Here is a 22901-nt window from a genome sequence, read left to right as displayed (position 1 = left end):
TTCTTGAAAAAGCAGTTATGATTCAGGTTGAAAACAGTACAAAGCTTAGATGAAGAAAGGGTCCAGAGGAGAAAGCAGAGCAGTTACATGCTTTTCAGGGCTGTTTGGAAAGTCATGATGACAAAAGCAAGATGGACAGTGTTCAGTGGAACTTCTTCTCCTCACTATATATGCTAAATTCACTGTAAGTGAATATACCGTAGAAGAGTATAAAAATGGAGAGTGCACAACTGGCTTTTTATGCAAAGCTGCTGTCTTAATGAGCAAATGTGAAAGTCCAGAGAATAAACATAAAAGAATTACTATTTCATAGGCTTGTAAATGTAGCAACAGTTCTAGAGAAGAAATAAACAACACCGAGATAAAAGGATTCATGGATCACCTTCACTGGAGGAATAAGTTGATATTTATTAGTTACTTTTTCTTTCTCTTTGCTTTCTCTTTTATTTCTTGAAGTCAGCTCAAAATAAGTATACAACTAAATGTCAATTTAAATTATGTCTACAGTTTTCTGACAGATTCATTGCTTTTTCAGGTTTACGTCCAACACACTGACAGTTTCTAATCAATAGAAGACAATTCCCTTTGAGAGTTATTAAAATATACCTTCCATTTAAATGCAATAAAAAGCTTGACTGAACATGCCTCTGTTCCTCATAACACATAAATACCACATCTGGTCCATAAAAAACATAAGTTTGTATCAATGCCAGATACATATTATTACATGGAACTGTTTTATCCATCTAGCCTAATTTCCACATGTTTTATTACTTGTAGACAAGAGTATTGTCAAAATTGTTGCTGGAAGTCCATTTATTTCAAGAGGGCAAGGGACAGGAATAGCAAGCTAAGCTACAGGAAATGTTTGTGATACAGCTAATGGCAAAGCACATGACTGAATCACCAGCATTATCATGTTTGAAGAGATGCACTTAGAAATTCAATTTCAGACTAAAATTTCAGTAGACTTCATTATAAATAAGAACTTATTCTTCCAGCAGTAAGTGCCACGTAACTGCAGGCAGTATTTATAATAAGCAGACTGAGCAACTAATGGAAATAAAATGGAAACAGTTAGTACAAAAAGCAGTGGTAACTGCTGAGCTTTCCAAAAACACATCAAGCAGCTGAATGAAAATACAGAAGGTACTGAAAACAAATTTACTTTAGATCATAGGTGTACAACCTCTTGGCTTGCCTGGGTTGCACTGAGTGAAGAGTAATTGTCTTGAGCTACATACATGAAATACATGATACAGTTAATTTACATGACTAACAACACTTTTTTTTGTTTGTTTTGTTTTTACATTTTTTTGTCAAAGATTAAAAACATTCAACTGTGGGATTTTTTTCTCAGTCTTTCTCCATTTTTATTTTTATTTTATCTGTAAGGGCAGAATTGTGTATCCAAACATTATTTGAAATGAAAGTGACAGTTCTCAAGGAGCCATATGACATCTGAGAAGCTTGTTTGGATCATTCCCTATTGCATTACAAACCTCAGTCTTGTAAGATCTCTTAGTGCTGTGTAAAAATATGCACTGTATGAACTAAAGGAGAGGATGAAAAATGTAGGCGAGTGTATAACATAAAGGAAAAGCAGCAGGCACTAAATAATAAAAACAGTGTTTCACCAAAATGTCAGAAGTGACAGTATGAGCACAGCAATGTAAAAATGAAACAGTTCTAAGAATGCTACTAGAAAGTACACAGTAACATAGGGGTTGGAAGGTAATAACTGTTTTTTCTCATAATTGAAGTACATTTCATTAAGCGCAGGATTTGGTTTAACCAGGCACAAGCTATACAGTATGTATAAACTACCAAAAAAACATACTGTTTTTGGAATATTTAGAGTTTTGGCATGATTTCTGACTTAATCCCTGAAAAAAAAACTTGCAATGATTACAGTAAATCTGCTTTGGAATCCTATTTAAAATGGCATTATAAATGAATCTCCTGTCTTCTAACAGGTAACGCTGACCAAAGGCTCTCTTCTGTTCTGCAACATTTCCTATGCCATCACTGAAAACCTAGATTTTCTCTACAGTTCACTGTGTGTCCTAATTCAAACTATGTAATACTTTAATACTTTTACATCCTAACTTCTTTTTTTTTTTTTTTTTTTTGTAACTCCTGGGGATTAACACTGTCATCTTAAAAAAAAAAAAATTTTTTTTTTTTTTAAATAGTGAAGTATTAATCATGCCGCCCATAAAAAACATGATGGTTACTTCACTGCCACCAGTAGCTGCTCAGACATAAGTTGGGGTGGTCATTAATTACACAAGCTACTTGTCAGGTTAAGGCCTGTCCTGCTGCAGAAATTTGTTCTCTCTTCTAAAGGCCCAGCGACTGCCTCATTGATTAGGATTTCAGCAGGCTCCTTCAACCAGTTGGACAACTTGAGGTTTGCTGTACTGTCAACTACAATACCATTACATCTAGGATTATGGAATGACAGTCACACGGCACAGAAACTCTCCCTGGAAAACAAAACACCCACTGCTGAAACTGAGTGACCTCCTTAGCGGGACTTTTCAAAGTGGAAAGTGGCCAAAACCCGGAGAGTTCTCACCTCCACTCTCAAAAAGTTAGTGTACAATGGTTTAGCTTGCTAAGATTAAGGAAGTAATTAATATTTCTCAATGTATGCATCAGCTTCATTGCTACTGCATGATTTCCTCTCCATTTCTTCCAATTCGTTGTTCAATTCCAGTAAATGGAATGCTATCTGGACAGAGAGCAGTCTGATGATAAATTGCTCAGAGAAGATGGAGCATGCAAGATAATCTTATGTATCAACAACACACACACACAAAAAAAGGAAAACAATGAATGTAATTGTGCAATGCTAGAAGAAAAACGTTGTATACACCCTGAGCAGAGTTTCTGTACTAAAAACATACACAAATTGTTCCTTTTTGGATCCCATTAAGAAGCTCTGGCTAAATTAATCTTGAGGCTCTGCATGACTCCTGCTATTGAAAGTAAAAACAACTTGGCTTCTCTGTGCTGCTAAACATTCTGACACCTCTAGGGATCAGATCTGTCACTTAGAATATGCCTGTACTGTATCTACCAGAATTAAGCTAAACTTAACTGACTACAGCAATATAAACACATAATAGTGAGAGAATTCAAAACAAGCATTTTGTTACAAACATCATAGAATTTACATCTTTATGCACAATATGGATATTTTTTCCAAAGCTGAGAACATAAGGACTATAAAAACTAATGGTAGTGTTTATGTTAGGAGGTCTCCAAATACTTGCAAAGGAGACACTTCTCCAAATATACCATACTAGCCAAAAATATGCTAACCAAGTCACAGAGATGGAAAAACCCCAACCTAAAGTACAACAGCTACAAATTATATGGCAGGTAAAATTGGCCTCATTTTCAATCTTTGCAGCAATGCATTCACCTATGTCCCACTTCCATGTATTTTTAATGAAAGCATCTGCAAGCTCTCACTACAACATTGTTTTCCAAGAAAAAAGCAAAGTATTGTTAAAAACAGATATGTGTCCTCTTTTTGTACCTCTGGGGATTTTTTCAAAACACCCTTAGCTGTTTTGTTGTCTAAGATATAGGGTGTTCCTTTTGCAGCTGACATGAAATCCAAGGAAAGAGGATATCCATCTATCATTCATTTTCTGGACTAGAAAATACGTCCGTCTTCTATGTACTCTGGACCCTGTCTGCACATATGCTGTAATCCTAACACATGTTCTTGTTTCATTTTATAAGAACCAATAGAAGAGTTTGTATCCACCAGCTTTTTTACTGCTCCATAAAGCATGCCTGTTCTGTAATCAAAGTTTGTGATAAAAAAAATGAAATAAGCCTAAGGAGGCTAATTTGTACCTCCATACTCATCAACCACCTCATTCTGCATAAAGGAGTCTGCATTTGACGCTGCAAAACAAGATTTCAGACTGTTTTTGTCCTAACAGACTACTATGCACACAGCTGCCCTTCAATATCATAGACCTGTTTTAAAATAAGGAAAATCAGCACTAAACAATGTACCAAACCTAGCTTGGCAAAGCACTGGTACACATTAGTGGAGCACAACACAGTCTGAGTTTTTGAACATACAGATACTGAATAGATACCATATGCCAAGTGTTACAACATATTTTAGCAGGATTTCTGACTTTAATCTTCTACTAACCCCTTTCTGGCTAGGTGATCTGGCTGCTTCTGAACTTTATTCATGGGACTTTACCCATGAATACTGGAAAATCTACAGTACTGAGTGATACAAACACACTTTTTCTTCTCTTCCCTCCATGCAAGGAGAGAAGCCCCTTCCAGGGCTACATAGAGGCAGTTGTAGCTGTGCTCCACATCCAGGTCAGCTGTTCCAGATCCTAACTGCCCCGGCACAGCAAGGCACAGTCACATTGAAGCTGCTAGGTCACTGCCTCCAGCTGGAAAAGGGTAGAAGGGAGAGGCACAGAACAGACAGGTGGCATAAAGCATCTCCCCTAGTTAAAGATATCAGAGGACAGAAGGCAATATCACTACAGTGATGCATCCAGGGGCAGCTTCTAATGAGCTAACAAAATATGCAGACGCAACTAATTCCTATTTTCATCATGCTGTAAGTCCGCTTTAGGGAATTGTACCCAGGAATGAGAGCCAAACACTGATTCAGTGAAAGCACAGCACCACCTACTGCTAAAGACAAGGCTTCAGAAGGGAAAAACAGCTTTTAGTGTCTTGCCAAATATTATTACTAGTTCTAAGAAGGATGGAAAAATAAATAAATAAAAATCTCTACCATGGGTGTTGTGTGGTTACTGCTACCATGTGTTTCTGGACCACCTCAATTAATTCACATTCCTATTAATACTTATATAATATACACTATTAATACTTATGAGATGCTACTCATATAAGAAATGAATATCTTTTCGAGCTTGTGCAAACAAGCAGTTCAGCCTAATGCAAAACAATGGAGGTGAAAATCTCTGCACCATGTAACTTATCACAATGATGCAAGAGCAAAATGACAAAGATGTTCTAATTGACAGTAATTTAACCTCCAGCGTACAGTACTTCTGATTGTATGGTTCTGCCTATTGTTCGTAATATATTCATAGTTCTCCAGGTGTCTTCCTGTACTGTATCTTTCCTGGTTCACTAGTCTGCTTATGTTGGTGTGCTCTGCTGCCTTGATTGCTGCCACCTCTCTGATTAAACAGCACTGTACCCCCAGCCTTGGTCCACCTCCATCCTCATAGTTCAGAAGAAAGAGTGCCTAGCCAGCAAACTCAAACTTGGTTTATGTGCTATGCTGCCTTGTCACGTTATGAGCTGGAGCTGTGCTGGGATCACTGATTTTATTTCCCTAAGAGGCAGGATGCCCCAAATATCTGATTAACATCAGGAATCTTTTAAGGAAATTACTGTCTTGCACTGCTCTCATAGTTGTCTCACACAAACTTTCATAGCTCATAGTTACATGATTGAAGGAATTCCGATGCAGGATGATATGAAGTTAATTCATATTTGTGAAGACTTCTACCCCGAGAAAAGTTAAGAAGAAAAAATGGGGCTATTTTAGGGTTAATGTTATCTAGTAGAAGGCCAGAGTTATGTGGCTGTTTGATCTGCAGTGGTAAAGGTCTATGGATCTCAGTTCTCCTTCTGCTTGACTAGTCTTTATTCCTCTTTTCTCGGCAAAGAGGCTTCTTCTAATCCAGCACTACCCTGCCTTGTTCTGTCTTGCAAAATGTATGCGCAGACATGAACCCAAGAAAGCATCAGGTAATGATCAGGCACCAATTGTTACTAAAGAACAACCTCTTCAAGAGCCCTCACTTGATTACTCAATTCAACCTTTTTCCCCTTCTGACATCTCACACAATCCCTTGGATGCCGAAGAACCAGGACTGATGAAACTAAAGACCTTGGAGGAGTAATGAATTTGGGTGCAGCAGTTCTACACCCAAACAGCAGAATTTCAGTCCTCAGAATCCCTAGATAGTTGTGGAAAAAAAAAAAAAAAAATACACAAAAAACCACAGAAGACCACAACGAGTTTTACAGTCATCCAGTAAGTACAGGAAACAGTTCCTGCATCTGGCATACGCTGTCACTTTCTTCCAATGTCTGTTTTTCACACCTTTGAGGAACTCAAATATTGAAGTCACAGATTTGACTCAGTATCATAAACATCAGACTTTCTTGTATTCAAGTAATACAGCAAATATTAGACACTAGCACACAGTGAGGCTGGCAGCCTAAACCACAACTCCCTTTACAAAACAATATGCATATATTACACATGCTGTGTCTACAGTTTGCCTTGTAAGTATTTATTATATTTACATTGATCATGCTTCTGGCATGTGCATCCACTCACAAACCATCCTTGTTATTATTTAAAACAGCTTTGTCCTGTGAGTTTTCCCCAAGTAACACCAGTTAAACATCCTGTTTTTGTTAGCTCTCATCCCTAATTACTTATGTATGTCAACGTCAATACCAGCATTCTCAGCATGTAGTGCACACACAGCTTCTTGTAATCTCAAGTGTGAGCACCCTGTGGTCACATACAGGATTTGTAGGCTGCTGAGGGTTTCCAGCCTACTACATCTCTTGGGCATAAAGGATGTCCTTAAAATAAATAAATAAATACATTTTTAAAAAGTCCATACTAAGTCATCAGGATGTGACCAGTGAAATGTGGACATACAACTATACAGAAGAATTTACAGTGCAAGTCACTTCCTGGTAGTTTTTTCCAAGCTGCAGAATCTTTGAAGTCTTTCCCTTTAGAAAGTTAATGTGAGCAGCTTCTTGTATTGAGAAATTATAATATTAAACTCACTCTGCCACAATAACTTTTATTTGGCAAGTCCTTTAGCTATGTACTATACGCCATTTACCAAGACAGTAAACTTTTGCATGCAAAGGTACTAGTCAGACTCATCTGCAAAGCAATCTGATCATATACTGGAACAGCTGAACTGCTTTCAGCCACTACAGGAGTATCTACTTGTGATACAAGCCATTTTCAGTTACCTTAGGATTTTATCTTAAGAAAAATCACACTGCTAACTTCCATAAACTTTATTCCAAAATAAATAAATAAATAAATCATCGGACAAGCCTACATACTCTAAAAATGTCTTCAAGATACACCAATGTGAAAGTATTGGTATGGTTTCAGTTCACAGCCTCAACAGTAACTTCCCCACATGCTGACCAGGTGACACTGGCCGCACAATATTATTAATAAGTTACTACTTCCCCTCAGCCTCTTTGCTATTTCTCAAGTAAGAAGGGGAGAGAACTGAAGAGGTTCTGTGATAAATCCCTCTGCACATGTGGAAACACTGATGAGAGAGTGCTACACACTTATAAGTAATTGCTATAGCCAGATCACAATAGGAAGATCAGAGAGCTAGACTCAATAACCTGAAAACACCTTTACCACTTCCTCCCACAAAATATATTACTATCATCATAGAACCACAAGGTTGGAAAGGACCTATAAGATCATCTATTCAAACCGTCCTCCCATTAGTATGGCTACAACAAGCCACTAAACCATCTCTCATAGCTCCTTATCCAGACACCTCTTGAACACTACCAGGGATGGCGACTCCACCACCTCCCTGGGCAGCCATTCCAGAGCCTGACCACCCTCTGAGAGAAAAATTTCTCTCTTATGTCCTAATCTAAACCTCTTTGGTACAACTTGTGGCCATTTCCTTAGGTCCTGTCTGTTGCCTGGGAGAAGAGGCTGAGCCCCTCCTCATGACAGCCTCCCTTCAGGAAGCTGTAGAGTGCAATGAGGTTTACCCTGAGCCTCCTCTTCTCCAGGCTAAACAATCCCAGCTTCCTGAGCCACTCCTCATAAGAGGGTGTGCTCCGGACCCCTCACCAGTTTCATTGCCCTTCTCTGGACACATTCCAGGGCTTTGATGTCTTTCTTGTAGTGAGGAGCCCAAAACTGAACACAACACTTGAGATGCGGCCTCCCCAGCGCTGAATACTGGAGGATGATTACCTCTCTGCACCTGCTGGCCACACTATTTCTTACACAGGCCAGGATGCTGTTGGCCTTCTTGGCCACCTGGGCACACTGTTGGCTCATGTTCAGCCGAGCATCAACCAACACCCCCAGGTCCCTTTCTTCCTCACAGACATCCAGACACTCAACCCCAAGCCTATAGCACTGCATGGGGTTATTGTGAACAAAGTACAGGACCCAGCACTTGGCCTGTTGAACCACATCCCATTCACCTCAGCCCAGCTATCCAGCCTATCCAGATCCCTCTGAAGGTTCTCCCTACCATCAGGCAGGTCGACACCACTTCCCAACTTGGTGTCATCTGCAAACTTACTGAGGGTACACTCAATCTCCCCATCTAGGTCATCAATAAAGTGTCATGGTTTTGTAATTTTTCTATTGGTATATAAACATATATATATATAGAGAGAGAGAGAGAGTCTGGTCACCCAGTCATAGATGGAAACGAGGTTGGTCAAGCACGACCTGCCCTTCATGAACCCATGCTGACTGGGCCTGATCCCCTGGATGCCACGCACATGCCACATGATCTCACCCAAGATGATCTGTTCCATAACTTTCCCCAGTACCAAGGTCAGGCTGACAGACCTGTAGTTCTCTGGATCCTCCTTACAGCCCTTGTAGATAGGAGTCACACTGGCAAGCCTCCAATCCTCCAGGACCTCTCCAGATAGGCAGGAATGCTGATAGGTAGCTGGCAATCACTCCCACCAACTCCCTCAGCACCCAAGGGTGGAGCCTGCATGGTCCTATGGGCTTCTGAGAGCCCAGATGGAGGAGGAGCTCTCTAACTGTCTCCACCTGAATCACTGGGGGTGTATTCTGTGTAGCATCCCAGACTTCCAGATCAGGGTGTAAAGTGCCCTGAGGATAACTGATCTGCCTATTAAAGGCAGATGTAAAGAAGGTGCTGAGGATCTCAGCCTTCTCCTTATCCTCAGTGGTCACATTCCCTGCTGCATCAAGTAAAGGATGGATATTTTCCTTGGTTCTTCTCTTACCACTGATATATTTGTAAAAGAATTTCTTATTCTCTTTTACCACAGTGGCCAATCTGAGTTCAAGTTGGGCCTTTGCCTTCCTAACTTCCTCCCTGCATACCTTAGCAACTTCCTTGTAATCTCCCCAAGTAGCCTGTTCCTGCTTCCAGAGGACAGACTCTTTTTCTTCCTGGTTCATCTACACCGGCCTTCTTTTCCTACAGCTTGCCTTATGGCATTCAGGGACAGCCTGTTCTTGTGCCTTCAAAATTTCCATCTAGAGGAGTATTCAGGCTTCCTGAACCCCTTTACCCTTAAGGAATGACTCCCAAGAGACTCCTGCTACAATCATCCTGAACAGGTCAAAGTCCGCCCTCTGGAAGTTCAGGATAGCAGTTTTGCTAGTCACCCTTCTGACATCTCCAAGAGCAGAGAATTCTACAATTTCATGGTCACTGCCCAAGACAGTCCCCAACCTTCACATCACTCACCAGTGCTTCACTGACAGTGAAGAGCAGACCTATCAGGGCACCACCCCGGTAGGTTCTCATACCAGCTGCGTAGCGAAGCTATCTTCCACACAGTCTAGAAACCTCTTGGACTGCCTCCTCTGTGCTGTATTATGTTTCCAATATATATGAGGGAAGTTGAAGTCTCCCAAGAGAATGGGTGCTGGTGAACGTGCAGCTTCCACAAGCTCATAGAATCCCTCGTCCACCTTTTCATCCTGATTAGGCGATCTATAACAGATCCTCACATAGATGTCTCCCCTACAGGCCTTCCCCCTGACCCTTACCCATAGACACTCAACTTTATCATTCCCAACCCCAAGCTCTTCAACATCAAAACAGTCTTTAATATAAAGGGCTACACCACCACCCTTCCTTCCTCATCTATCCCTTCTGAAGAGCTTGTATCCATCCATCGCAGCACTCGAGTCATGGAAGCAGTCCCACCATATTTCAGTAATAGCAACTAGGTAATAGTCAAGAATTAAATTCAGTGATGCATATTCTTCAGGCCATGAAAACTATTATGAAACATCTCACCAGTTATATGTTATATTCATGAATCCCACTAAAAAAAACTCCTCATCTCACAGACCACTTCCCTGGGACTAGCAGGAAATAATGCACCACATAAAATATCTGATATCAGTGTCCTGCTTTCCCTAAGAAGATAAGTGATCATTTGTTCTGCCATGGATGTGTTAACAACACTGGATACTATGGTTTGTGACTCACACTGCAGACAAGGCATGCTGTATTTGGGGAGGGGGAAATGGAAGGAAGCTCTCCATGTAGTTATGGGGTGTGGTTATGAACTTCCTAACAAACAAGGTAACTAAGCAAGGTGTCTGTCACTTCCTTGGCTTGAGTAATAATTTAAATCATATTGAAATGTGGCTATTTTCCCTGTGCCCTTTCAAATAAAAGCTTTATTTTGAATTTATTTAATCTACAGGAAGCTGCATGATGTTGACACCGAATTATGCCATATCTATATCATTTTTTCTGCCTTTTTAGTTGCCTTTAAGGAATTGAAAGGTGGAACTGAGTGGGGGGAACCACTCAATCTTCTAGATCTCATGTTTTCCTATTCATGAAATACAAGAGGAAAAGCAAGGGCTCTCATCCATCTGCTGTTCTCTAACCTCATACTCCATTCCATACCTTGGTATTACAAGCTCAGTTTCTTTTGTTGTTTCCTCTTGTTGTGTTCCTCAAAGAAAATAAACTATTTGGTTACTTAATTACTTAATTAAATAGCATGTTGTCTTGAAAAACACTGATGTCTTCTCACCCAGCTCTTCATGCACTGCAGTTCCTCCAGCCTGCTACACGCAGTGGAAACCCAGTTAAGTTAGCAGGCCTCTGACACTCAGCAGCCAGCTGACACACTGGGGAACTGCAGCCTGCACTTCAGTGCTCCTCCACAGTCATGCTCCATTCCACCCTCTAATCCAATAGCTTTTAAATTCCAGCGTCCAATTTAAAGCTAAACTATCTGAGGTAGATGTCTCAGGGAGATTAAATTCCTGGAAGTTGCTTCACAACATATGAGTAAGAGAAATAAGCCTGTGTTTCACATACTTACACATGAAAAAGCTATCTGCTGTCCTTGTCAATTATCAGAAGGTCCACACAGAGAAGAAAATGCAAAACTGTTTTAATTACATGATTGTGCACAAAGCAGCTTGTTTAAAGGGTGACATCAAGAAATAAACGTACTTACTACAGCAGGCCTGCTGTTACAGCATATAGCTCCCTACCAACTTCAGTTTGTCACCACTTGCTCAAAGAGCTTACTGATCTCTCAGTTGTGCTAAGGAAATACATGAAAGAATCCAGATTTCCTAAATATGCCCCCAAAACACGACCAGCAATGGACACCATGAGCAGCTCCAGCAGCACAACAGTGAAGATGGTCAGAGAGGGGAAGGGCTAAGAGCACATCAAGAAGCTGGAAGCCTGTGCCAGAGCTTGGACTGCATGTACAGTACAGCCTCTGGGAAAGCCTGACGAGACCACTTCTACACCAAGCTGCTTGCTGCAGGGACTCATGAGTGTTAGGTGCCTATTTGGTATCCCATAATAAGGAGTTTATTTTTACCTAAAATATGATAAGATTAAGTACCATTTTGCCATGATTGAACAGCTTCCATCCAGATTTGCAACCAGTGGCAAGGACTCATCCTGCTGTGAAAAACAATTCTGCAATAAGTCACAAAAAGAGTGAGGCTTTTTGCAGGGAAGCAACCTTGACATCACAAGAGCATCCTCTCCATACCTCATTTCTTCTGTTTCTTGTATCCAGAGCGTGTGTCTCCACAGCTGCCTCCTGAAAGAATGTTGGTGGCGCTGCAGAGGCACCACAGGAGCAGTGTGCAGCTGAGAGCATCCTGCTGCTGTCCTGTGTCACCTGAGCAAGGGCACTAGCATGCACGGCTCTCGTTAATCATCTAATTAGCAGTGCCTTCAAGTCAGAATGCCTCCCCACTGGAATTTTCAGCTTCCAGGCACATGCCTTGCCCTCCAAACACCTCACGCCTTCCAAGATTTACAGTGGGACCTGTCAGAATTGTAGGGGCCAGAAGGGACCCCTAGAGATCATTAAACCCCCTTCAAAGCAGGGCCCCTAAAGAAAGGCTGCACAGGTTGGCGTCTAGGGGTGTTTGTAAGCATCTCCAGAGGAGAATCCACAACCTCTCCGGGTTTGCACACTTCCATTCCGCAGAAAGCACTTCTAACAGGTTCTGCTAAGGCCGAAACTGCTTTCTGACAACACTTCGCTGTGATGGAATCCTCTGCACAAACCCCTTCTCGCTCTCCACACCGCACAGACCCGTCCCGGCCGTCGCCGCCCTGAGGTGCGGGTCTCCCCGCCGTGGGGCGGTACGGAGGGCGGTGCGCCGCGGTCCCGTGATGGCGGAGGCGGAGCGGCGGGCTCACTCGGCGGGGCCTCTGCCGGCCGCATTGCTATGGTCAGAGCCATGGGAGTAGCTGGGTTGCTCCTAGGGCTGCTCCTCGTCCCCGCCGTGCTGCTGGGCGCCAGCTTCGGCCGCGGAGAGCCGCCCCCCGACCTGCAGCCGGAGCCGTCCGAATGGGGGACGGGATCGGACGCCGTCTCCGAGGACTCGCTGTGGCCGCTGCCGCAGTCGCTCCGCACGTCCCATCTCCGGCTGCAGTTGGCCCCCGAGCGCTTCCAGGTGGTGCACGGCGCCGGCTCCTCAGCGGGACCGGGCTGCGGAATCCTGCAGGACGCCTTCCGCAGGTGAGGGCAGGCGGCGGGGCGGCAGGGGCTTCACAGGGGCGGCAGGGGCTTCATAGGGGCTTCATAGGGGCTGCAGGGGCGGCGGGCTCCGGGGAGCAGCTCAGTCTCCCTGAGCTGTGCTCTCCCCGCAGGTATTACGAGTACATCTTCGGGCGCTCCCACTGGAGGAAGCCGCACCGAGAGTCGCCGTCTGCACAAGGGGAACTGTCGCAGTTGCAGGTGGTGATCGCCTCCCCGGAGCCCGGCTGTAACAGCTTCCCGCACCTCGCGTCCAACGAGGCCTGTGAGTACCGCGGTGTCGTGCTCAGCCTTAACGGCCAGCGCAGAAGTCAGACGGTGATTTATTTTTTCCTCCTTGGAAATAATAGGCTCACGGAGGCTTGTGAGGACACAGCAGCTCATACCTAATCGTGCTGTTGTGTAATTGAGAGCGCGCCAAGTCATGACATTAGTCAGTGGCATCATGTGTGATCTCCTCAACATGTAGTGCTGGGTGAAGGAGCAGCTGAGTGCGAGTTGTAAAAACGCTTTCATTTTGCCAACAGATACAAGGCAGGATTAACAACGTGATGGTTACATTGGATTTGTCCTGCTCTGATTCTCCACAGCTGACATCCAGATTGGACAAACACTCTTAAAATGAACTCCTAACCACTAGTTCTTTAGTTTCTTATCACAGTTATCATGGGAAGCAGCAAAGTCACTAATGCTTCAGCACTTATGGTTAGCTTATTACATTGCCTTACTACTAGCTGAACTTCGGACAGCCATGTGAACTTCAGTTCTTAATGAAAGCTGATTCTTCTTTTCTGTAAGGAAATCATTCACTTGCTGCATTGAGCAGTTTATTGTTGTTCTTTTCTAAACAGAAATGGTATGGTTTAGTCAGTGGCTGTCTCATAGTGTGAGGGCGGGCACATGAGAATCTAATGAGGTTTAACAAGGCCAAGTGCAAGGTGTTGCACTTGGGTTGAGGCATTCCCGAATATGAGTACAGGCTGTAAGAAGAACTCATTGAGAGCAGCCCTGTGAAGAAAGACCAATGGGGCCTAGTGGGTGAAAAGCAGTGTGTGCTTGAAGCCCAGAAAGCCATTGATATCCTGGGATGCATCAAAAGAGGGATGGCCAGCAGGGAGAGGAAGGGGATTGGCCCCCAGTCCAGGAAGGATGCGGAGCTGCTGGAGCAGGTCCAGAGGAGCACCATGAAGATAATCAGAGTAATGGAGCACCAGAGTAATGGAGAAAAAAATCAAAAAGGGAATCTTGAATATCTTAGTGCCTGATAATGTCTTGGCAATCCTTGCCTTCTCTAGGAATAACTCTTCTTCCCTCTTTTTAGATCATTTAACTGTAAGTGAGCCTGTGGCTATACTGAAAGCAGATGAAGTATGGGGAGCTTTAAGAGGTAAGCTGATGCTTTCCGTACAGAGCTGTTTTTGTTCTAAGCTTATACAGACTGCATGGCAGAGTTAAGAACCAGCTGACTGCTGAGGCATGCCCTCATTCAGGCATGTGGGGGCCTAAGGTACCAAAATGTGCACTGCACACTCCTTCAGTCTGTGTGCTCAGTATCCCAGATCCAGTGGCACACCATAACTGCCTGATTGCTGTATGTGAAATCAGCCAGGCCAACCAGATCCCGAGTGCTAAAAAAATCTCTCTGATCTGTAGTGTCAATAAGTTGTTCTGTGACTGCACTAATAACAACATGCAGGTCACCATCACCAAGAGAACCATGATGCTGAAGTCTCAGTCTGCATTTCTTACTGGAATGTTATCTAAATTAGCAAATTTTTAATGCTGAATTGGAAAATTCACCTGCTCCAGAAACGGCAGGAATATGTGTATGATAATAACAGACATTCCTACCTCACTCTCTGTTGTTATCATTCTGTCAAAGATTAATTTGGTGCTTCTGAGCCACGATAATAATTTCCAGTGCTTGTATATAATGGAGAGTTTGATCTGTTCTCTTTTTGGTACTTTGTTAACTTTCTTGCTTGAGCAACAAAGGCAAATGTGATAACAAGAAACTCAATAATAAGGCATTCTTTCTTGCTATCTGCATTCCCGTAAATAATTTGGGTCTTGTTTTTAACTAAAATTTTAAGGAATATCAGTGTGGTGTATTCTGGATTTCTTTCTTTGATTTTCCCAGGTTTGGAAACCTTCAGTCAGTTGGTTCACGAAGATGATTATGGAAGTGTAAGTATAGTTGTTAGCTGAAAACACGGTCTGATAACAGACAGCCACATTCTTTATTCCTCAAGGAACAGTAGATAAACAGGTTTCATTAATTACTTATTCAGAAAATAATGTTTGGAAAGCTGTTAACAAACTGAGAAATATTTCATGTTTGTAATGATGAACATAAAATGGGAATTCTAATTATCAAATCTCACTTTTATAGTTTCTCATCAATGAATCTGAAATCTATGACTTCCCAAGGTTTGCACACAGAGGAATCTTACTTGACACGTCGAGGCACTATTTGCCATTGAAATCTATTCTCACAAACCTGGTAAGTGGAGTGACATGGAAGACTTATTGTAACTGTATTTTATTTACTGAAGTAGGTAGCTACTGATCTTGGTATGAAATGAGAACCTGGCTAACATCTGAAAGGGCAGGGTGAACTTTCCTAAGTGGAGGTCAGTGTCTGTGCTTGATATGAATTGAGTGGGCAGGTGGAGTGATTCATAGTTTGTCAAGGTGACTGGGATTTTGTGCACCTTGGGTTTTTAGTGTTTGCTGTTGCCTAAACCAGATGTTTCCTGGAAGCATGTTTTGAGACATCTGTCAGCAAGCAGTATAGGGGAGACCCTGCAGTCACTAATTTGGGTGCCGATGGTTGCAGGAAAACGACAGTGTTTTAAGCAACCATGTAGTCAATTCTTAACTTGCTAGGAGTAATTCAGTAATGAAGTACAAAAGGAGGCAAATTCTAAAATGTTCATTGTGAGCTAATTTATTTTTTTTATTACTTCTTTTCAAAAAAAAAAAAGGTAAAAAAAGAGAGAAGATAGTAAAATTTCTATGAAGAGCTTATGCAGAGTAAGAAATGCATATTTTTACTCTCACTTGATGAGGTCAGGGATTTGTCTAATTCAGCACCAGACACCATGGGTTTTCTTACTTCATACTGTCTTATTTTTTTCTTAAAGTACTTGTAGCAGGTCTTGTTTGGTTGAAGCGGAGGAGCCTTTGAATGAGGGAATAAGCAATTTCCTGTCTTGTCTGTCCCGTTTTTCCAGGCTTAGTTTTTCTGAGTTACTTCCCTTCTGTGTTCCAGAACTTTGCAGAGCAGGCTTAGGTGGGCAAAAGGAGAGTGCAGGTAGAGCCAGTCTTTATTGCTGGGGTTGTCCTTGAACAGCACTTGGAGCTAGCCCCTCCATGAGTATTTACAACTTGTGTTTACCTGTAATATCATTCCATGCTCAGCAATTTGGTTTATGTGGGTAGTCATGTACAACTGGGAATGTTCCATCTACTCAGGTAGTTCCTGTGTCAATATTTGTTGTCTTTTCCGAAAGAACAGATGTGCGCCTGAAGTGGAACTTGACTTTTGAGCCTTGAGTTTCTTATCATTTTTTAATTCTTATAACTGTTACTCTTCCATTTTCTTTCCTTAGATGATGTCTGTGGTTCAGCTACTTCCTCAGAGCTGTGCTTTAGGTCATTTTACCAGTTTAAGAAAAAAGAGTGCTTTTCCTTCTTTGTGGCTGCTTGAATCCAGACTAGCGTAATAAAAAGCAGCAGTAATCCCTTCACTGACATGTGGTAATTAGATGCTTAAGGCAGCAGTTTAAGTACGTTTCCTGTTTGTGTCTGACTACTGTGCTGTATCACAAGGAAGGGCATTGTCCATAGGGAGGGAGGAGTAGGGGGAGGATCAGGAAGTGTAATTTTTATGTGGAAAGGTGTGAGTCGGTAGAGATGCATGAAGACAAGCAATAATAACTCAGCTGCTTCAGAAAATTCAGCTTGGATGAAGGGGAAAAGATGGATTGTGCAAGCAATTGGATGCAACTGTGTTGCAGTTGCTTGTCCCAGAAGAGCACAAGTTCCTCCCAGCACACAACACTTCAGTGACTCTGAAGAACTTACGAAACCCGTAATATGTGTGTAAGTGCTCATCTGGAGTCACAATTCTATAATAAATTTGTTTACATTTGTGTGCATAATGTACAGTTTACAAGATAGAAGTACTGACACTCTATTGACTGAAAAATGCACGGTTTACTTTGCCTGAATTTGAAGTGCATTCTGAGGAGGTTATTGTCACATGAGGATGTAATCAGTAGTAGGAATTTAAGTTACAAGTATAAAGTATTTAGGTAGAAAAATGTAAGCTTTCCTATAAGCTGAAATAGTTAATTGTTAGGAAATCAACCAGATATGTTGAGAAGTGGAAAAAATTCACCAGAATTTATAGAAGTTCCCCTTCTACCAGTGTAGCATGATCAATTGCTTGATGACAGAACTGCAGCAAATAGGCGGCAGACGAAATAAGTGATATTAATCAGGTTGTTGCATTTTGGTGTTTACTTCTGAGTTTCAGTAAAAAATGGTATGCTTTTGCTTTGCTTTAGTCATTGTGCTAGGTGTGCAGGGTATACTGGGACAAGACCATCTTTTTTGCATAGGTCTTCTGTGAGAATAAAATGCTTAAGTGGACTTTCTTGCATTGTTCGTTACAGGATGCCATGGCTTTTAACAAGTTCAATGTTCTTCACTGGCATATAGTAGATGATCAGTCATTTCCTTACCAGAGTATTTTTTTTCCTGAACTTAGTAACAAGGTGAGTAGACATCTTCAGTGTACAGTGGAAAGGGCAGAAATCTGGCGTATTTCTTGAAAACCAAATGCAGATACAAGAACCTACAAACGGTTGATAACATCTCCTTTGGCCTATTGTGAAACAGAGTTACCCACCATCTGTATGTTTGCATTAGTAATGAATGTAACCTTACAAGGGTTCTTTGTTTCAGAATTAGTGATAAAGAGTTGGAGGGAAAGTCAAATTTGCTTCTTTGTATAAACAAATAAATAAATAACCCTTATCTACTGGAAAAACCTGATGGTATAATGTCATGTAAACTTTGTCTAAATATATGCGCTTCACAGGGGGCTTACTCTTACAACCACGTCTATACCCCTACTGACGTCCGTCTGGTGATCGAGTATGCCCGATTAAGGGGCATTAGAGTTATCCCAGAGTTTGATACCCCAGGACATACACAGTCTTGGGGAAAAGGTATGTCAAAGAAAGCATTAATGATTAAAGGATTGTGATGAGTAAAGTGCAGCATAATATTCCTATATGAAAGTAAGAGAGCTTGTTAAAAGCAGCTTTTGAATTGCTTTGAAAGGCATTTGGGAAGAGGTAAGCAAGAAGAATCCGGTGATGGTTAAGACCTTAGATGTGAGAGAAGCAAAAGTGAATGGAGGAAGCTGAAACTGAGCAGTCATTTCCTGTGCAGGGTGCGTGTGCACAAACTAAGTATATTCTATCTGCTTTAGTTTCATATTGATGTGTTTATCCCATAGAGTCATCTTGAGTTTAGAGTAATAAAGCAGAGGGTAGAAATAGTGAGCTGCTGTCCCTGGAGGGACCCCCACCTTGTTCTTTCACAGACCCTGCTTCCTTCTAATTGGCGTATTTCGTAGTTCTGTTAAAGCTTTGTTATTCAAGTAGTCATCCAGGAGTTGCTTTCTAGGTGGTGGAATATGTTCCATAAATGTATGGTTTTAAATCAGAAGTTTAGAAGTCTTCATTTCCAGTTAGAGGGTTCTTCAACTTCAGGCATAATTGTTTTACCTCACCTCTATTCAATTTTATATGGAATAGTTGAGGACTTTGTCGTGAATATTAACCTTTGTAATATGAGTGATCTACTTTCTGCTAGCAGAGGTAGAACGCTAGCATGGAACTGAATATCCTCTATTAATTGTTTCTACTAGGTCAAAAAGATCTTCTCACTCCTTGTTACAGTGGAGAACAGCCAAGTGGGTCCTTTGGACCTGTAAATCCCATTTTAAATTCAACTTATGACTTCATGGCTGCATTATTCAAAGAAATCAGCAGTGTGTTTCCTGATGCCTACATCCACCTGGGAGGAGATGAAGTGAGCTTCGATTGTTGGTATGGTCACAGTTCAAAAAAATAAATAGCCAGTGCCTCTTAAACTTGCCTAAATCCATCAGTTGTGAGATGTTTTTCACTGCTTATCCCGAAGATATTCTGTGCTCCTGCTTCTGAAAGAATGTACAGGTGGAGCATTTTCAACAAGCAAGTGTTGTAGGTGTTACAGTTGTGCAGAACTTTGTTTTGACCATTTGTGTTTCATGCATGTTGGGATACTCTAAGGGATTTCTGTATGAAAACTAACCATTCAGAAGGGAGAACGGTTTGGGGAGTTAAGCACTATAGAAGGTCATTAATTACAAAGTGCCTTGTGTTAAAGGAAAACCAGTCCTTTCCACTGAGCCCTGCCTTACAGAAAATCTGCTAATGTTAAGAATTACAGTACTGACTCTTGTGTGCATTTACATTACAAGCACGGCATACATTTATACAGGTTTTCAATTTGTGGATTTGGGCTATTTTTAAGTCTTTATGGTGGACTAACTAATAATATTACAGAATTCAGAGCTGATGTAATAGGATTAGCATTCAAATTGATCTTAGCATTTGTGGATTCTCTTGAAGAAACAAACGTGAACACTCAGAACTTGCTTTAATTTTTGGAGTAGAGATAAGTTGTCAAATGCTTCAGGACAAAGTGTCAGTTTGCTTTAAGGGAGTTCCTTCCAAGTTCAATCCTTAGTGTAACTGCTGCAGATACCCTGGTGCTCCTTGGCTGCATAGTTTCTGAGCCTGCTGGCAATTTTTCCACTAAGTGAGAGAGGTGCCAGGAGCCCCAGAGCTCTTAGCAGCTTGAGGAACCCTGCCAGAAGCTGCTTTAGGTCAGGGACTCCAGTAGCTTTCCTAGAGAATTAGGACTGTTGGCTTTGTTTCAAATCGTGATTAAATTTGGTTTCAAAATACCTAAATTGTATTATTCTGCTGCTTCTGCTCTTTTGTGCATTTAAGGCTATGACAAACCTAAGTTAATGTACTGTGTCTGGATAAAACTAATTGAGAAATGAGGTTTAAAACAAACAAAAAGTATTTCTTATGATTTATTTTTTTCTATTTAAGGAGATCTAACCCTAAAGTGAAAGAGTTCATGAAGAAGCAAGGATTTGGCATAGACTATGCTAAACTGGAATCATACTATATTCAGAAGTAAGTGCTTAATTTTTAACTCCTGCCCAGCTTTTCTCACCTGCTATCTGAGAGGGATGTCAGGGTGCACATACGTAGGCTATTTTAGACTATATATATGATAGTTTTCAAGAATTCCCATGCATGGGGTATGTCCCAGTTTCTTTCCTATTATTACACTGAATATAGTTTACATCTTTAATATGTGGGACACAGTGACGATATGTAGGCTCGTTCTAAACACACTCTGAAAGTATTGGCTATCTTTAAACTAGGTGTATTGAAATGTCAGTAAACAAGTTTGGGATAGAAAATCAAAAGGTTTTTGTAGACATCTATTGATTTTTGTTAAGTGGCATTTATTATTTCAACATCTTTATGAGTTACTGGCAGTTCTGTAGCAGTTTGTGTAATGTACATGCATATCTTTATATGTACGTTCTTTTAGAAAGAACATTGAAGGCCAAAATGAGAAAAGTCTGGCTTCTTTAGGTCCCTTATTAATGAAAAAGTGCAATGTGTGTTAATGTAAGGAATACTGCTGTGTTGGGTGTCTGTGTTTGGGCTGCTTGAAGTTCACAGGCAATGATCTTATTTCTAAATCCTAGGATTTTGGATATTGTTTCCTCTTATAACAAAGGATACATGGTCTGGCAGGAAGTGTTTGATAACAATGCACAGGTAAGATGGAAAAGTAAATAGGATACTCTCATAAAACAACACAATATCCTGGGAGGCTTCCAAAATAGACTCTTAAGTAGTTTTGGTTGTCTTGTGTTTAAAGGAAATCGCCAGACTTCAATAGACAATACCAGTAAGTCCACCCAGGTGTGGACCCTAACCTGGAATTACCATTTTTCTAATAGGTAAAATAGGTGAAACAAGAACAACAGCATTGCAGCACTTACTTCGATGTAGGAGTAGATAATATCACTTAATGTAGAGTATGTGTAAAGAGCAGGAAAGTTTCTCTGCCTTCTTATATACTTTAAATTTTCCCAGGTGACAGCACACCTAGACTAGTAACACCAGGTGCTCAGCTTTTGGAAGCTGTCAGGTAACCAGTGCATGGAGGAGCCATCTCAGGGAACTGACTGGCTGTAATCTGTACTTGACTCTAGTGTGAACTGTGTTTAAAACTAACGGGTTATTAGTTTTAGGCTGTCTAGAAAAAGAAAACAATTCCAAAAGTGAGCCTCCAGTGTGCTCCTTTTCAAAGCAGAATGCCCCCCTCCAAGTTTTGGAATCTGTTACTGTGTCTTTTTTCCTGTCAACAGCAATTAGGATGGTCTTCCATGTTGATTTTTTTTTTAATTTTTATTTTTTTAATTTTCCTTTCTAGCTGAAACCAGACACTGTAGTTGAAGTGTGGATGTCAAACAACTACGCTCACGAACTAAGCAGCGTCACTAGAGCAGGGTTCCCTGCTATCCTGGCAGCTCCCTGGTATTTGGACTACATTAGTTATGGACAAGACTGGACAAAATACTACCGCGTTGAACCACTTAACTTCCCTGGTTTGTTCCTTTTTTTAAATGTGATTGTTCTGTGTGTGAATGTATTTGGTTCATAATAGGGCATGCATTGAATAAACAAGGCTATTCAGAGATGCATGCAGTTGGTATAATCAAATACTCTATAACCAGAGGTCTGTGTGAGACAGGAAGCTGCACAGCATGAACGGATGTGTCATGCATTAGGGACAACACAAAGCAGATGATTGTGGACTGACAATGAACTTGTAATTAGAGGCAGCCTCATACAGTGTTATGATATATACAGTGTTAACAGTCAGATGTTAAAGAAAAAGGTATATTCTATCCCTTTGGCTGAAGATGGTAGTCAGAACTTTTGCTGTTTGTGTTCAGGACAGATATGTGATAAAAATAAGTAACAGATGAAGAGCAGTCCCGAGTACTGGAAAAAAAGAAAATAATTGTGATACATGCCCACATCCTGGACAAATAGAAATTCCAACTTTCTGCTTTGAATACAGGATCTGAAAAACAGAAAAAGCTCTTAATAGGTGGAGAAGCTTGTCTGTGGGGAGAATATGTGGATGCAACTAACCTCACACCAAGATTATGGTATGAACTTCTTTGTATTTTAGAAAGCTACAAGGAGAATGAATTAATCAAACTACTGTATGATAGTGGTAACAGTGCTGGAGCTCTATACTGACCCCAAGCAATATTAAAAATTGATGCTCCTTGGTAAAAGAGCTGGTATATAAGACTTTTATCCATTCTTGATTGCAGACTGTATCTCCCCTAAACTCAGTGTATCTTCACAGGCCTCGGGCAAGTGCTGTGGGAGAGAGACTCTGGAGCAGCAAAAATGTGACCGACTTGCAGGATGCCTATAGAAGGCTGACCAACCATCGATGCCGCATGCTCAGGTAAGATCCGTGTTTCTAGTAAACCTGTTGCTCTTATGCCTTAGAGCCAGTGGAGTTGAAGTACAAACATAACTTGCTGGCTCCGAAATGAAGGAAAGATAGCAGACTAATCTGATCACATAAATATCATCCCAAGTGTTTCAGTATCCTCAGAAGGGGAAAAAGAGTTACATTGAGACAGGAGTTCAGAAGATTCTTGCAAATAACATTCTCAAAACCATGAATGCACCTAGCTGAAGTGCTAGAACTTCTCTCTATTTTGCTTTCCTCTAAAGAAAAAACATACTCTATGACTGACTTATTTCAGACTTACTAAAGGGCATATGGGAGGAGTGCACAGACAGGAGGAAAAAACAGACTGATTTTTTTAGTTAGTTATTGGAAATGACAGGTTCATTGTTGCCACAGGTAATCAA

At 41.3% G+C, this 22901-nt stretch overlaps 1 protein-coding gene across 1 annotated transcript in view; it reads left to right on the top strand.

Annotated features, from left to right (window-relative positions):
• Window positions 1-12357: 12357 nt before the first annotated feature.
• Window positions 12358-22901, top strand: part of HEXB (hexosaminidase subunit beta) — an 11819-nt gene continuing 1275 nt past the window's right edge. The window contains exons 1-13 of the mRNA XM_015848857.1: window positions 12358-12816; window positions 12948-13099; window positions 14156-14221; window positions 14975-15021; window positions 15227-15337; window positions 17517-17618; window positions 17945-18074; window positions 18782-18962; window positions 20022-20108; window positions 20696-20768; window positions 21430-21604; window positions 22084-22174; window positions 22381-22485. Coding sequence (XP_015704343.1) covers window positions 12524-12816; window positions 12948-13099; window positions 14156-14221; window positions 14975-15021; window positions 15227-15337; window positions 17517-17618; window positions 17945-18074; window positions 18782-18962; window positions 20022-20108; window positions 20696-20768; window positions 21430-21604; window positions 22084-22174; window positions 22381-22485 — 1613 coding nt within the window. The 5' untranslated portion in view covers window positions 12358-12523. The remainder of the gene's footprint in view (window positions 12817-12947; window positions 13100-14155; window positions 14222-14974; window positions 15022-15226; window positions 15338-17516; window positions 17619-17944; window positions 18075-18781; window positions 18963-20021; window positions 20109-20695; window positions 20769-21429; window positions 21605-22083; window positions 22175-22380; window positions 22486-22901) is intronic.

The sequence above is a fragment of the Coturnix japonica genome, chromosome Z (assembly GCF_001577835.2).
Source record: "Coturnix japonica isolate 7356 chromosome Z, Coturnix japonica 2.1, whole genome shotgun sequence".
Taxonomy (NCBI): Eukaryota; Metazoa; Chordata; class Aves; order Galliformes; family Phasianidae; genus Coturnix; species Coturnix japonica.
Note: the sequence above shows the minus strand (reverse complement) of the source record. Positions and strands in the feature narration are given on the sequence as shown.